The sequence below is a fragment of the Rhinoderma darwinii genome, chromosome 2, assembly GCF_050947455.1.
Source record: "Rhinoderma darwinii isolate aRhiDar2 chromosome 2, aRhiDar2.hap1, whole genome shotgun sequence".
Classification (NCBI taxonomy): Eukaryota; Metazoa; Chordata; class Amphibia; order Anura; family Rhinodermatidae; genus Rhinoderma; species Rhinoderma darwinii.
This window is the reverse complement of record NC_134688.1, coordinates 257,156,087-257,172,908: the sequence shown is the minus strand read 5'-3', so window position 1 is coordinate 257,172,908 and position 16,822 is coordinate 257,156,087. Positions and strand designations below refer to the sequence as shown.

General features: G+C 40.4%; 1 protein-coding gene across 2 annotated transcripts in view; it reads left to right on the top strand.

Annotated features, from left to right (window-relative positions):
* Positions 1–16,822, top strand: part of CSMD2 (CUB and Sushi multiple domains 2) — an 897,842-nt gene that overhangs the window by 364,251 nt on the left and 516,769 nt on the right. For both annotated transcript variants that reach the window (XM_075853183.1, XM_075853184.1), the window contains exons 4-5: positions 9,442–9,636; positions 13,589–13,796. In XM_075853183.1, coding sequence (XP_075709298.1) covers positions 9,442–9,636; positions 13,589–13,796 — 403 coding nt within the window. The remainder of the gene's footprint in view (positions 1–9,441; positions 9,637–13,588; positions 13,797–16,822) is intronic.

The following is a 16,822-nucleotide window of genomic DNA, read 5'->3' as shown; positions in this document are numbered from 1 at the left end:
AGTTTTTTTTTTTTTTATCAATTAACAAAATGCAAAGTGAATAAACAGAAGGGAAATCTAAATCATAACAATATTTGGTGTGACCACCCTTTGCCTTCAAAACAGCATCAATTCTTCTAGGCACACTTGCACGCAGTTTTTAATGGAACTTGGCATGGAAGTTGTTCCAAACATCTTGGAGAACAAACCAAAGATCTTCTGTGGATGTAGGCTTCCTCAAATCCTTCTGTCTCCTAATGTAATCCCAGACAGACACGATTAATTGTTTTTCACAATTTAACCCATGCCCTCTTTTCGGTCAGTTAGGATCACTACTATATTTCACGAATGTGAAATGTCAGAATAATGCTAGAAACAATTATTTATTTTAGCTTTTGTCTCTTTCATCACATTCCCAGTCGCTCCGGAGTTTACAAACATGTGGTGTATTTGGTAGCATTGCCTTTAAATTGTCTAACTTTTTGGTAGCCCTCCACAAGCTTCTCACAATAAGTTGTTGTAATTTTGTCCCATTCCTTCTGACAGAACTTGTGTAACTGAGTAAGGTTTGTAGACCTACGTGATCCCACATGATTTTTCAGTCTTGCCCATAAATTTTCTTTGAGATTGACGTCAGGGCATTGTGATGGCTACTCCAGTACCTTCACTTTGATAGACCCATTTGCGCCCAAGCTTTAACTTCCTGGCTGATGTCTTGGGATGTTGCTTTAATATCCTCACATCACTCTCCTTCCTCATAATGCCATCTATTTTGTGAAGTGTACCAGTCCCTCCGGCAGCAAAGCACCACCACAACATAATGCTGTTTCCCTTGTGCTACACTATTGGGATGGTAATCTTGGGCTTGCAAGAGTCCCCTTTTTCCTCCATACATAACGATGGTCATTATGGCCAAACAAACCTGAGGAAATTTCTCTAAAAATAAAGCTCTTTCTCCCCACCTGCATTTGCAAACTGTAACCTGGCTTTTTTTATTGCGGTTTTGGAGCAGTGGGTTCTTCTTTGCTGAGTGGCCTTTCAGGTCACGACAAAATGAGACAAGTTTTACTGTTGATATAGATACCTTGTACCTGTTTTCTCCACATAGTCTTTTGCTGTTGTTCTTGGATTGATTTGTATTTTTTGTACCAAAGTATGCCCACTGAAACCGCAATGTACCAATGGAGGGGGCAATAAAAGAAAAAAGTGGAGTGCTTCTTTAACTCTGATGATTTGCATATAAACTTGCTCTGTATTGTCCTGCATGTTGGCAACATTGGCATCACCTGATGGACTTGTGTTAAATGCTTACTGGTTAGACAGGGCCATGTTGCAATAAATAAATTATATATCAAACATAATTTATACATTTCAATAAAAGTGTATCGCCAGAATTTAAAATGTAGATATATTACTAATAATTCTTACTTATTAAAGGGCATCACGGTTGCTCAGGGGTTAGCACTGTTAGGGTATGTTCACACGTGCACGTCCGTTACGGCTGAAATTACGGAGCTGTTTTCAGGCGAAAACAGCTCCTGAATTTCATACGTAATGGCATGTGCAGGCGTTTTTCGCAGCGTCCATTACGGATGTAATTGGAGCTGTTTTTCTATGGAGTCAATGGAAAACGGCTCCAATTACGTCCCAAGAAGAGACATGCACTTCTTTTGACCGTCTGCACAGTACATCGTAAAACCCATTCAAATGAACGGGCAGATGTTTGACGACGCTTTCAAGCAGTATTTTCGGCCGTAATTCCAGCCGTAAAACGCCTGAATTACGTCCGTAAATAGTGCGTGTGAACATACCCATACCTTGCCGCACTGGGGTCCTGGGTAAAATCTGACTTAGAACAACATCTGCAAGTAGTTTGTATCTTCTCCACGTTTGCATTGGTTTCCTCCAGGCACATCGATTTTATCCGCAACGTAAAAAATAAAATAGGCTAATTGGAGCTCTTTATAGGTGTATCTGAGGTAGGGAAATTAGATTGTGAGCATTGGGTACAGGGAATAATGTGAATGGTGACCAAGTGTGTAAACAGCACTGCAAAATAAAAAAAATACTTTTGAGGAATTGGAGACAGAAGGAAACTATAGCTACAATATCATACAATTCACAGAAGAAACCGTTCTGAGAGCCAGAGGTACAGACTAAGATACATGTGACAGTTAGACTTTAAGGAAGGCTTAAGGGTTTGATTGAAATAATACAGTTATTGTTTGAGTTGTATTTTATTATTCAGTTCTGGGAAACCATGGAAAGCCAGAACGGATTAGAAATGCATAAAGCACTACAGCAAAGCTTAGTGAAACGTACACTAGGGCATGCCAGGATCCACAGTATAGTGTGCTTGTATGGTCTCAAGTATTATTGATTTATGCCCCTTTATGATCGCTTGCTGGTACTAACAGAGATCCATCTGAAGCTTCTTGGGGGGGGGGGGGGGTTATTACACCTTGGGTATCATCACTCACTTTATTTCATGCTTTTATGTACATGTCACATTACTTATAGACACAAGATGTTGATTATTTGTCAAGAATTAATAATTGCCTTCTTTAGCATTGGTACTTTGCTTTAAATTATATTTAATCACAGTTTATATCCATTTTATTGTATTTTTTCACATCTGTACACTGAGGTCCCTCGGTTACATTGATTATGATGTTATTGGCTTTTAGATCTATCGTTGGACTATGTGCCATTTATAGCCATTTAATTGTTTTACTGTATGACTAATGTGTACAGATTTTAATATTTTCTCATTACCCAATGACCTTTTTAAATTCTATCAATGCTGTTATTTCTTTATATGTATGGCTGCTAAAATACACTATTTCTATCCATAAAAAGTATGCTTGCATCAGGGTTGCTTATTTTAGCCATAGTAGATATGTGCCAAAGGCACTACAGATTAAAACATTGATTCAACTCTGCTCAACTTATACTTGTATACTAGGGTAATGCATTAACATAGAAATTTATGAGACATGCTCCCGTTGAGAGCGGTACCAATCCCATAATATATCAGAGTAGCGACAAGAAGATCAAATTCATATGCCTTTCATGCAGCACATCATAAAACAACTTGCATACCACTGTAAATGGCAGCCTGTATTCCGTTGACAAACTAGCAGGCAAAGATGAGGAATTTGATTTCTCTGTCCCTGCCTTGTCCTATAACAGCATCAATCCCACTCATTGATAAGGGAATTATTGCAAATGCAATTCCATAAAATGCAAGCATAAGTTAAAATTATTGTTAAAATCCTATTTCTAGACATTAACCCCTTAATGACCAGCCTACTTTAGACCTTAATGACCAAGCCATTTTTTACGTTTTTCCATCGTCTCATTCAAAGAGCTATAACTTTTTTATTTTGGCGTCGACATAGCTGTATAAGGTCTTGTTTTTTGCGAGACAAGTTGTAATTTTTAATAGCACCATTTTGGGGTACATAGAATTTATTGATTAACTTTTCTAAACTTCTTTTTGGGGGGTAATAGAAAAAAAACCAGCAATTTTGCCACACTTTTTTGCGTCCTAAATTTACGCCGTTTACCGTGTGGTATAAATAACACAATAACTTTATTCAGTGGGTTGTTGCGATTGCAACGATACCAAATTTGAATCGTTTTTGTATGTTTTACTACTTTACACAGTGAAAACACTTTTCTTTCAAAATTAATTGTTTTTGTGTCTCCATATTTGAAGAGAAGTAACGTTCTTATTTTTTTGCCGATGCAGTTGTATGTGAGACGACTTGTAGTTTTTATCGGTACAATTTTGGAGTAGATGTGACTTTTTGATCACTTTTTATAAAAAAAATTTTAAGACTGAATTCAAAGAAAACAGCAATTTTTGGAAATGTTATTATATTATCTTTTACAACGTTCACCGTGCAGGTTAAATGATGTAATAAGTTTATAGTTGGGGTCGTTATGGATACCAAATATGTGTAACTTTTTTTTACTTTATTTTGTTTGTTAATAATAATAAAGCAGTTTGTAAGGGGGAAAAGTGGGTTTTTCATTTTTTTTTCCCTTTTTTTTCACTTTTTATGAAACTTTTTTTAAAACTTTTTTACTAGTCCCACTAGGGGACTTCACTATGCGATTATACGATCACATTTATAATACACTGCAATACTTCTGTATTGCAGAGTATTACTGCCTGTCCGTGTAGAGGCATGATCTAGCAGGCATTCACTACAGGCAGGCCTGGGGGCCTTTATTAGGCCCCCGGCTGCCATCGGAGACATAGACACTGGGTGATCTTATCGTCGGGTGTCAGTGGGATCTGAGGGAGCTCCCTCCCTCTCTCCAAAACCACTCAGATGCGGTGCACGCTATTGAGCACCGCATCTGAAGGGTTAAACGGGTGAGATAGATACTAATATCGATCTCACCCGGTCGAGCAGGGACGCCCCCAGCCCTCAGCTACATCTGGCAGCTGAGAGCAGGGAGATTTGACAGCTCCCTGCTATGTTTACTTATTCCGATGCAGCGACGTAAAAAGTCTATTGCATCGGAATAAGGCCCGTTAGTGACCGACGTAGAAACACTATGGACCGGTCACTAACGGGTTAAGACAAAAAAATAATAAAAGTGATTGTTTTATCATCCTTCTTAACTGTTATGTCTAGGCTGACTTCTGTATTGATTTGTCTTAGAACCTATGTAGGGGGAGAAGCTAGCTACTTGCACTTTCACTAGTCCATGTTTTTCAACTTCTGACAATCACTAATATCAGATCATGGTTAACATCAGTCGCGTAACTACCGCTATAGCAGCCGTAGCGGCTGCTACGGGGCCCGCAGCAGGAGGCCCCCCTCCCATGGCTGTAGGCTCCGCTAGCAGCTGCTATGGCTGCTACAGCGCAACGCCACTGAAGGGGTTGTTCCTACAAAAGACATGCATCACCGATCCACAGGACAGGGGATACATGTGTGATCGCTGGGACGCCCAGCGATAAGGAGAACGGGGGACCGGAAGTCCCCCGAAGTTCTCCATGACAAACCTCAGACTTCCGGGGTCTGTCTGCAGCTCCATAGAAATGACTTGCGCATCGGTCGCACTTGTGCGCATGCGTGACCAGTGCTCCTTTCATTCAGGCGTTATCTACAGGGGGTTCTGTATGCCGTTATCTACAGGGGGGTCTGTATGGTGTTATCTACAGGGGGGTCTGTATGGCGTTATCTACAGGGGGTCTCTGTATGGCGTTATCTACAGGGGGATCTGTATGGCGTTATCAACAGGGGGGTCTGTATGGCGTTATCTACAGGGGGGTCTGTATGGCGTTATCTACAGGGGGGTCTGTATGGCGTTATCTACAGGGGTGTCTGTATGGCGTTATCTACAGGGGGTGTCTGGCATTATCTACAGGGGGGTCTGTATGGCGTTATCTACAGGGGGTCTGTATGGCGTTATCTACAGGGGGTCTGTATGGCATTATCTACAGGGGGATTTGGGGCTGTAAGACGTTATCTACAGGGGGGGTTGTATGGCGTTATCTATAGGGGGGCTGTATGGCGTTATCTACAGGGGGGCTGTATGGCGTTATCTACAGGGGGCTGTATGGCGTTATCTACAGGGGGATTTGGGGCTGTAAGACGTTATCTACAGGGGGGGCTGTATGGCGTTATCTACAGGGGGGGCTGTATGGCGTTATCTACAGGGGCGACTGTAAGGCGTTTTCTACAGGGGGCTGTGTATGGCGCTATCTGCAGGGGGCTGTGTATGGTGCTATATATAGGGGGGTGCTGTGTGGTGGAATCTATAGGGAGGCACTATCTACAAAGGGGGGGGGCCCCAGTCAAAAGTTTGCTATGGGGCCCAGTCTTTCCTAGTTACGCCCCTGGTTCACATTCTACAGTACTAGGGATAGAATGGAGAATGTTCTTCACCATGAGAAAGACCTAAGAGAGGGAGGGTGAGAGCTCTTTGGGTGAGTGTCTGAGAGAAAAAAACAGACCATGAGAGCTAATATGACTGACAATGGGATCGGTCAGACATCAAGCTAAATACTGACTGTAGTGGGGAGAATGCTTGAAGCACTGTACACCAAGTTTTTGCACAAAAAATTTGCGACTTCTATTTTTACGTTACCTCGAGCACTTTTCAAAAAAGTGGGCGGGGCTTAGGGGGCCAACGTGGCCTGATAATTCCACTATAATTTACGCCAGAAAACTGGCGTAAATTATTATACGAATCTATGCCAGCCACTAGCTTGCGTATATTTTATTTTCTGACGCAAGGACAACTAGAGATGTGCCTAATTTATTAACCCCTACCCTCCGCAGCCATTTTTCAGATTTTCGCTTTTGTTTTTTCCTCCCCACCTTCCAAAAGCCATAACTTTTTTATTTTTCCATCAATATTGCCGTATGAGGGTTTGCTTTTTGCGGGACGAATTGTATATTTTCCCACTACGTTTTTTTGTACCATATAATGTAGTGGGAAACGAGAAAAAAAAATGTGGGGTGGAATAGGTAAAACACAGCGATTCCTCAATCTTTTTGGTGATTTTGTTTTTATGGCATTCACCGTACGGTAAAAACGGCATGTTACTTTTACAAGGAAAAAACTGATTTGTTAAAAATAAAATTTGAGTTTTGTCACCATGTTCTGAGAGCCATAACTTTTTTATTTTTCCATCGATTTAGCGGTATGAGGGCTTATTATTTGTGGGGCGAGTTGTAGTTTATATTGGTACCATTTTGGGGTATGTGAGACTTTTTGATCACTTTTAATTTCATTTTTTTTGGGAGATGAAGGGACCAAAAAACAGCAATTCTGATGTTTTAAATTTTTTATTTTTTACGACGTTTACCGTGTGAACTAAATAATGATATATTGTAATAGTTCAGACTTTTACGGATGCGTTGATACCAGTTATGTTAGCTTTTTATTTTTTTACATTGTGCTTGAGGGAAAATGGGAAATGGGTGTTTTTTTGAACTTTTAATTTTTTAATTTGTTTTTATTTGTTAAGAAAACTTTATTTTACAGTGTTTTACTTGTCCCCGTAGGGGACTTTAACCAGCGATCGTTAGATCGCTTGCACGATATAATGCAATACTAATGTATTGCAGTATATCCTTATTCTGACAAGAGGCAGGGCTTCATAGAAGTACAAAGATGGTGGACCTGGGGGACTTCATCAGGCCCCCAGGTTGTCATGCCAACCAACGGCACCCCCCGATCTCTCCCTGTTTTTAGTTATTTAAATGCCGCGATCGCTATTGACCGCGGCATTTAACGGGTTAAACAAGACGGATTCCCGCTCGTTACCCGGAAGTGTGGGACGTAACACACAGCTGACACACTCACCCTATGGAGCAGGCTCAGCCCGTGAGCCCGCTCCATATTCCCTCACCCGGTGTGCGCCGACTATATACGGTGGATGTCGGGAAGGGGTTAAGAGGTGTGCGCCTCCTAATACTTAGGAGCTTCTTTCTTTCTTTAGGTTGAGACTGGCATATGAAATGCCAGTCTTAATATATTCCCCCCAGTAACTACAGATGTCAGATGTGTCCTCCCTTAATTTATCTCCAAACCTGACGTATTCTAAGTATGGCACGAGATGTTAAAGAAATATGTAAAAAAGAGTGTATACCTCCAACGAATGCCATCAACCGTCCATTGTCCATAGATTCTTATGTAAAAAAAATACGTTAACATATGTTTTTTTCTCATTGGATGGCTGTGGCAGATGAATATAAAGGCTGTCATATGCCACATGTCGTCCATAGACTCCCATGTTCAAAATAATGGTATACGTTAACGTATGTTTTTTTTTTTTACTGGAACGTTCAATATTGTATTGAATTGGTTTCATGACAAATTGTATAAATTAATGTAATTTAAGAAAAGCCAAGGGTGGACACATCTGTATGTTTAAGAATTCAGGAGCACAGTCAAAGTTTCATCTCTATCTTAGATACAAAACAAATAGAGCAGGGCCGTCCTTAGGAGTGTCTGACCTGTGCCATTGACAGAGTGCCTCACTCCAGCAGATGGAAGGGGGCGCTACACTGGCTCCCTTCCCCTGATTTTGCTTCAGAAGCGCCCGGGCTCGGCGAATCTGCAGCTACCTTTCCACCAAGGAACTTCTTTTCTCAGTGGCATTGCTACCGGCGACACCGGGCATAAGGGCGCTCATGCTGCCCGTCGGAATGCCCGATGGTACCGCTAGCAGCCATTGTGGCTGCTACAGTGGTTGCGATGCCACATTCAATAGTATCTGCGTCCTTAGCACTATCACTTTCTACAAAGGGGAGGTAGGGGGCTGTATGGCTCTGTCTACAAGGGGGAGAAGGGGGGCTGTATGGCACTGTTTACAAGGGGGAGGTGAGGGGCTGTATGGCACTGTCTACAAGGGGAGGTGGGGGCTGTATGGCACTGTCTAGAATGGGAAGTTGGGGGGCTATATGGCACTGTTTACAAGGTGGAGGTGAGGGGCTGTATGGCACTGTCTACAAGGGGAGGTGAGGGGCTGTATGGCACTGTCTAGAATCGGAAGGGGGGGCTATATGGCACTGTCTACATGGGGGAGGTGAGGGGCTGTATGGCACTGTCTAAAAAGGGGGAGGTGGTGTGCTGCATGGCACTGTCTACAAGGGCGAGGTGGGGATTATGGCACGGTCTGCAAGGAGGAGGTGGGGATTATGGCACGGTCTACAAGGAGGAGGTGGGGGATTATGGCACTGTCTACAAGGAGGAGGTGGGGATTATGACACTGTCTATAAAGGGGGAGATGGGGGGATTATAGCACGATCGACAGGGAGGCTGTATGGCAAAATCTACAGGGGGCACTATCTAAAAGGGAGGCTGTGTGTGGTAGCCAGGGGAGGGGGGCATTACACTGTGTGGGGGCCACTAAGCGGATATTATACTGTGTAGGGGTACTACAGGGGGAAATATACTGTGTGGCCCTTAGGGGGCATAATACTGTGTGGGCACAATTAGAGGACAAAATACTGTGTCTTTGAAGGGGTTATAATGTATTATATTATTAAATATTATTATACTGTATTGGGCAGCTATAGGGGCATTACACTGTATGGGGGACACTAATGGGGCATTATACTGTGTGGGGGCACTATAAAGGGAATTATACTGAGGGGGGGCATTATACTTTTTTAAGGGGCATTTTTTTATGATGGTTGGGGCACCGAAAGATAATTTCGCACGGCCGGCCCTGAACACATATTCACTAAAATCTAGTTATCTATTTCTAGTAATTTAAAAGTATAATTTGATACTGATATATATTTTAGGTTCATAAACTTATTAAACATAGAAATGTGTATAAATGTTATTATCTAATGTGTCTTCTAGAATGCAAATGCTGCTATAACTGCTAATGTAATAGAAGCCTCTTCATGTAGTACATTTCATGGACAAAATATTACATTTTTGCGTAACCCTTCACATATCTTTTTCTGTTTACAGTCTTGCCAAGCCACACTTGTGGAAATCCTGGACGCCTACAGAATGGCCTGCAACAGGGGACATCATTTAATGTAGGGGACAAGGTCCGCTACAGCTGCAATTTAGGGTATATACTTGAAGGACATGCCTTGTTAACCTGCGTATCAAGCTCCCAGAACAGCGCCTCTTGGGACTTTCCTCTTCCCACCTGTAGAAGTATGTACTTGTATATTTGTCAGTCTGTTTCATAAAACATTGTCCTGTCAATGCGCATAAGCAATTTTTGAGTCCGAAATGTTTTATCTGAAACGACAGTATGTTACTCTATGTTTTCCTGTCCAGCATAAGTTTAACTCAGTGCCTCCTGTCATCATTCATTTTTAATGGTCTTCATAAGCTGATCTACCTAGTGTGTCTACTGCCAAAACATATTTGCACAAAGCATATTCATAGATTTCGACTCTCCTCGAGGTTCAGTACATTAGTTTATTTGAACGCTCAATTTAGATGTATGTAGTTTTTACATTCTTATTTCCTTATTGGTGGTTTAACAAGGGAACCTTATACCTTCATCTAAAAAGAACCTGTTACCAGTGGCTCTGTTAACATCTACTGTGGTTTCTATTTTTTACGGTAGGGTATGTTTTGTTATTTTATTACACTCACCCCCCTTTAGTCAGGTCATTGCTGTCATGTTTTAACTATACTAATAAGAGTTTGAACCCCTTAAGGACATGGACAATTTTGGCCTTGAGGACAGAACAATTTTTGGATATTTCCCTCTTTGCATCCCGATGCTCATAACTTTTTTTTTTTTTGTACGACTTAGTTATATGACGAGTTGTATTTTATGTAGGTACCATTTTTGGGTACAAATACATTATCGTTTAATTAATATAAATTTTTATTTTGGCGATAATGCAGAAAAAAGCAGTTCTGCTGCAATTTTAATATTTTTTTTTTACACCATACACCGATCATCATAAATAATGTTATACATTTGTTATTTATGTTGTTATGGTCGTGGCGATACCAAATATTTCTATATTATTTCATGTTTTGGGACTTATATTTTAAAAGTTTATTTATTGTAAAAAAATGTGTATTTCTGTGTATTTTTTTACTTTTTGTTTTTATATTTAACACTAATTATTTTTTTTACATTAATTTTACTTTTGTTTTGAATCCCATAAATGGATTTTTCATTTTGATTTTGTAACTGTAATGTACTGCCATAGATCTATATGCCAGTACATTAGCCTGTGTACTGATTGTACACAGGCAGTTGTTAGGGCATACCTCAGTATGCCCTAACAACAAGAAATATGTTCAGACAGCCCTGGCGTCCTTCAATGGACCCTGGGCTGTCCGGCGATACGAGTTATGGGCTTTGATCGCGTCACAGGGATTTTCTGTGGCACGATCAAAGGGCAGTCCCCCCTCCTTGAACGCCACGATCAGCTTTTATTGCGGCATTCAAGTAATGTTTCTCTAGGGACATACCATATATGGGCAGACAGCCCAGGGTCTATTGAAGGACCTCAGGGCTGTCCTACCATATTTCCTGTTGTTAGGGCATACTGAGGTATGTCCTAACAACTGCCTGTGTACTAACAACTGCCTGTGTACTATCAGTACACAGGCTAATGTACTGGCATATAGCTATAGGCCAGTACATTGAAGTTTAAAAATAAAGTAAAAACAAAGTAATGTTAAATAAAAAAATACACATACACCTTTTTTATAATAAACATTAAAATAAGTCTCAATACATAAAACATACACATAATCGGTATTGGCGCGCCCATAATAACCTGCACAACAATTTTTTTGCATCATTTATGATGTGTGCTCTGTAAAAAAATAAAATAAAAATTGCTTTCTATCACTTAGGCCCCATTCACATGACCGTGCCCGCAATCACGGCCCGCGATTGCGGGCACGGCCGGCCGCCGACTGCCACCCGCATTTTCGGGCCGTGCTCCCATACAAAGTATGGGAGAACGGCCCGCAAAATGCAAAAGGACGGACATGTTCCATAATTTTCGGAACATTTCTACGGCACGGACACCCATCCGTAGCGCTACGGAAATGTGTCCGCGCTCAATGAAAGTGAATGGAGGTTATTTACGGTCGTGTGCATGGGGCCTAATTGTGAGGCACAAGGTGCGATGATAAATTTAACCTCCATGTGCCTCACATTAATAGTAATTAACCCCATCACGTACCTTACATATTAACCCATTATGACTGAGAAACATGATGGGGTTAATGACTATTAATGTGAGGCACATGGAGGTTAACTTCATCATCACACCTCGTGCCTCACATCAGAAAATGGAAGAACTTTTTTTTAATTTTATTACTGTTGGCAAAGTAAACGAAGTATCGGTATCGAAGTCCAAATTTTAGTATCGTGACATCCCTACACTGTGGATCGCGTCCCCCTGGGGGTTCGTGAGTCACTCACCGAGGTCCCGGTTCCAATCAATGCTGGAGTAAGGAGCTGACATCTCCTTGATCCATCATTCCCTGTGCCGTGAGCGGCTCAACGCAGGCAGGCGGGATGTAGCGACATCATCGCGCCTGCCTGCGCTGAGTCACTCATAGTACACACCGGAGGAGGCGAAGGATCCTCCACTAGACGTGGGAACGGGGATAGGTAAGTAATTATGCACATATGGGGGCATTATACTGTATGGGGGGGCTGATATTGTGGGGGGGGGGCATTATACTGTATGGGGGGCTGATATGGGGAGCATTATACGGTATGGGGCTATTATGGGGGGGCAGTATACGTTATGGGGCATTATATTGTGTGGGGGCAGCTATTTGGACATTATACTGTGTGGGGGCAGCTATGGGAGCATTAACTGTGTGGGGGCATTATACTATGGGGGCTGTTGGGCAAGGCATCTGAGCATAGGAGCGCGCAGGGGTCTGATGATGATGGTGGTGCTGGGGAGGGGTAGTGGGGCCCAAGCTGAATTCTTGCACCCGGGCCCATGAGCCTTTAGCTACGTCCCTGATAAGATGCTTGCATTATAACACTACCACAATAATAAGTCTGCAATGTCAGCTTCCCCTGAAATGAATGAGTCAATTCACAAGAGTAGTAACTACACATTTTACAGCAAATATCTCCCACTGTGAATTGCCAGCCCCCACTGTTACCCTCATCTGTCCATAAGGATATAAAGGAAACTGATCTAAGTACTGGTACAACCTACATTTACACTTCAATGCCTGGGGATTCAATGTTACTAAAATGTTAGCATATGAAATTTCTAACCCTATTTAGAAACATCACAGATGACATGGTTACAATGTAATGGGAAGACTGAAGGCACAATCATTTACATTATGAGGAAAAGGGAAATGTTTACGTTTAACCTTTACTAGTTGTACATGTGAAGCCTTATGTGTCCAGATAAGTTATATAAATATATATTTATTATTTTTTCACTTCACTAAATTCACAAAATATATATCTACACATATATGTATATATATATATATATATATATATATATATATATATATATATATATATATATATATATATATAAAAGAGAAGACAGCAGCACTCACAGAATAAATGTGAATCGGGTGCCAGCAAAAAACGTCCCGATCCTCGGACGTGGTGTATATAGAAGAAAGAAAAACTTTGCGGCACTCCAATTTGAAAAAATGGTGGTTTATTCAATCCAAATATAACAGCAACGTTTCAATCCTACATTAGGATCTTTCTCAAGCCTTTCTCTAGGCTTGAGAAAGATCCTAATGTAGGATTGAAACGTTGCTGTTATATTTGGATTGAATAAACCACCATTTTTTCAAATTGGAGTGCCGCAAAGTTTTTCTTTCTTCTATATATATATATATATATATATGTATATATATATATATTATAAAGAAAATGTATGATTCAGTAATTTATATAAGTACATATGATTTGATTCTGTTTTGTCATACAAAAAGCCGTTTAATTGCTGCCAGTCCTGCTTCCCCCGCCCACACAGAATGATTGACAGCTTTTCTTATATGGGTTTAGATACATGGAGGCTCACAGGTTTTCCTGGCAGCATTTAAACAGTGATAACACCGAATCAAAATATTTCCTTACTTGGTAAAATAGATCTTCAAAATGTATGTCATTTTCTTCTAGCGGATGATGCATGTGGAGGAACTTTAAGAGGCCAAAGTGGAATCATCACAAGTCCTTATTTCCCATCGGAATACAATAACAATGCTGACTGCACATGGACAATCCTTGCCGAGATTGGAGATACAATTGCATTGATCTTCACAGACTTTCAGTTAGAAGATGCATATGACTATCTGGAAGTCACAGGAACAGAAGGCTCATCTCTCTGGTAAGTGAAAACGTATGCTGTATTATTTCTGCAGATTGGCCATTTAAAAACATATACTATTATTACTTGGATTTTATTATTATTTTATAGATCACAAGACTTGTTACTTCCTAAACTCAAAGACATTAATATATATTCTGATGTAATCTGAAGAAACCTTACTAGTCCATTCTTAGCTTGACAATATTTTTAGACATTGACCTAATTAACCAATTGTTTTTATTTAGAAATGGTCAAAAATATTAAGATAATGCCGTTTCTATACAAGTTTGTAGAACCTAGTGAAGTGACCAATAAGACCTGGTGGTTGACGGATAAGGACACCATAGACAAAGTCAAGAGGCCTATGTTGAGAAGTGACTGGAATGCAATACAACAATACAAGCTTAAAGAGGCTCTGTCACCAGATTTTCAAACCCCTATCTCGTATTGCAGCAGATCGGCGATTACAGTAACGTTTTGTTTTTTTTCAAAAACGAGCATTTTTGGCCAAGTTATGACCATTTTTATATTTATGCAAATGAGCCTTTCTTATGTACAACTGGGCGTGTTTAAAGCTATGTACAACTGGGCGTGTATTGTGTGTGTACATCCGGGCGTTTTTACTTGTTTTACTAGCTGGGCGTTGTGAATAGAAGTGTATGATGCTGACGAATCAGCATCATCCACTTCTCTTCGTTAGCACCCAGCTTCTGGCAGTTCACAGACAAACAGCGTGTCCTCGCTCATCCGACGCGATGAAGTTCCTGTGGGAGGAAGTGAGTGACGTCACAGCGTGATCTCGCGAGGACACGCTGTGTGTCTGTGCACTGCCAGAAGCTGGGTGTTAACGAAGAGAAGTGGATGATGCTGATTCGTCAGCATCATACACTTCTATTCACATCGCCCAGCTAGTAAAACAAGTAAAAACGCCCGGATGTACACACACAATACACTGTAAACTGTAAACACGCCCAGTTGTACATAAGAATGGCTCATTTGCATAAATATAAAAATGGTCATAACTTGGCCAAAAATGCTCGTTTTTGAAAACAAAAAAAACGTTACTGTAATCTACATTGCAGCGCCGATCTGCTGCAATAGGAGATAGGGGTTTGAAAATCTGGTGACAGAGCCTCTTTAAGACCGTTAGACCGTTTTCAGTAGTCAATTATAAAATCTTAAGGCACGTAGTTATTTTTATAAGAAAGGCCACAATTTTGACAGATAATAACGTTTCAGTAAAAGACATACACAGCTCCATACATAGTCAGGCTATCAACGATATAAGCAATAGAATATTGTGCCATATGTAACATATGCTTCCTGTCCTTAGCCACCTCAAATAAAAAACACTCAGCAATAACTGCACAAATTTACAAAGTTTTATGAGGTTTTAGGTTTCAAATCCTATTGTATTGATTCATACAAAAAGCAATATTAACAAAATTAATAAAAGTCTATTAATTAGAATTGTACCTACGTTTTTGAACATGTTTGAGTTATCTGTCAAATTTCCTGATTCGATCAGAATAATTTTGACGCGAATCGTGTCCTGAAAAATCGTGTCTTATTCTCTGATGTTATCTAGGACTGCATCAATCTCCTTTCAAGCTCTTAACATCAAGCCAGCATTAGTAATGTCATAGTAACAGCAAAATATATGGGTAGAGGGGGGATAACCGCAGTGCATATTGGTAAGGCTGCCTGCAAGGCATTATGAGGATGCCCGGCTGAGGTTATGTGATACTTTTTCTAATCTACAAAATGGCGATCGCTAGTGGCTGCCATTTTGCCGTGATTTGTGCGCCGCAAACCCCAAAACGTTTCTGAGTTCACTGAATCCAACATTTTGGGGAAATTTTAACTGAATTTTATTCATATTAAATCAAATTGCTCATCTCTATCAATAACTTTACTTTTGTCACCTGCTTGGGACATTTGAAGGAATAGAAAGATGAGATAAAATATGAAAGTGCCAATGAGGCCACTCACCAAGTGATGATAAAAGAAATAGAGAGATAAACTGGATACATACAGATGTGTTTAACCTTACCTTTTCACGAATATCATTAATGACTACTATTTCTCACAATACGAATTCAACAAATTATCGCAACATGCTAGCTAAACCCTCGATGGGCTGCAATTCACATCACAACCACTGGGTGTCCACATATAGACACATAGAGCATAGACATTTCATGACAGAGTATTGCAAAATCATCCTTTTTCCAATGCTAGTCGTCTCGTGCCATAGGTCGAGCCAAGAGAAAAGGTAAGGAAGGACGCATCATTTGTAGTTCAAGAGAGAGTTGTGGCAGAAAATGGGAAAAACAGGGTAGTCAGGGCATCAAAAGAAATAAATATAACGTAGGGGGCAAACTGTTAAGATGGGGGCACTAAAGAGATGTTTATTAGGGAGATACAACAGGAGGTATAAGGTTGAGGGATATATCACATGTAGAGACGAATTGTAGCAAAGAAACAACTGAGGAGGATTCAATGCACATAAAATGTAGGGGTAAAAGGAAATCACTGCATATGCAAGATATATAAGATTGTGTATGAGAGATGCTTTTAGTTGTAGACATGACATACGGGAAATTCAGGCAAGCGATATATGTTCCTGTATGGGGACTTACTGTAGATGAGTCAGATATAAGATACCGGATTGATGAGAGAATTATAGTGTATGGTAGAGACAGCTGAGCAAGATGTGGTGTGTTTCTGGGATAGTAAGATAAATGCAGATTATGCCAGAGTCAAGATATAAGGAGATCAAGTTTAGACATATGAGTCAGACATGGAAATTTAGACAATTTAACAAGGAAAACATTATATAAAATAGACATTTGAGAGAAATTCTGCATCCTGAAAGGAGATGGAGAGTGTTTTATAGATATAGTATAAACCCTTGAAAGAGGTCGCCGTGAAGTGGCACGTGGGCTTATACAAATTGATCCAAATGTTAACAAAGAACCTCAAGTTCATGTTTTCTAAAAAAATGTTTTGGCTTACTAGCTATATATCAATGTGTATATTGT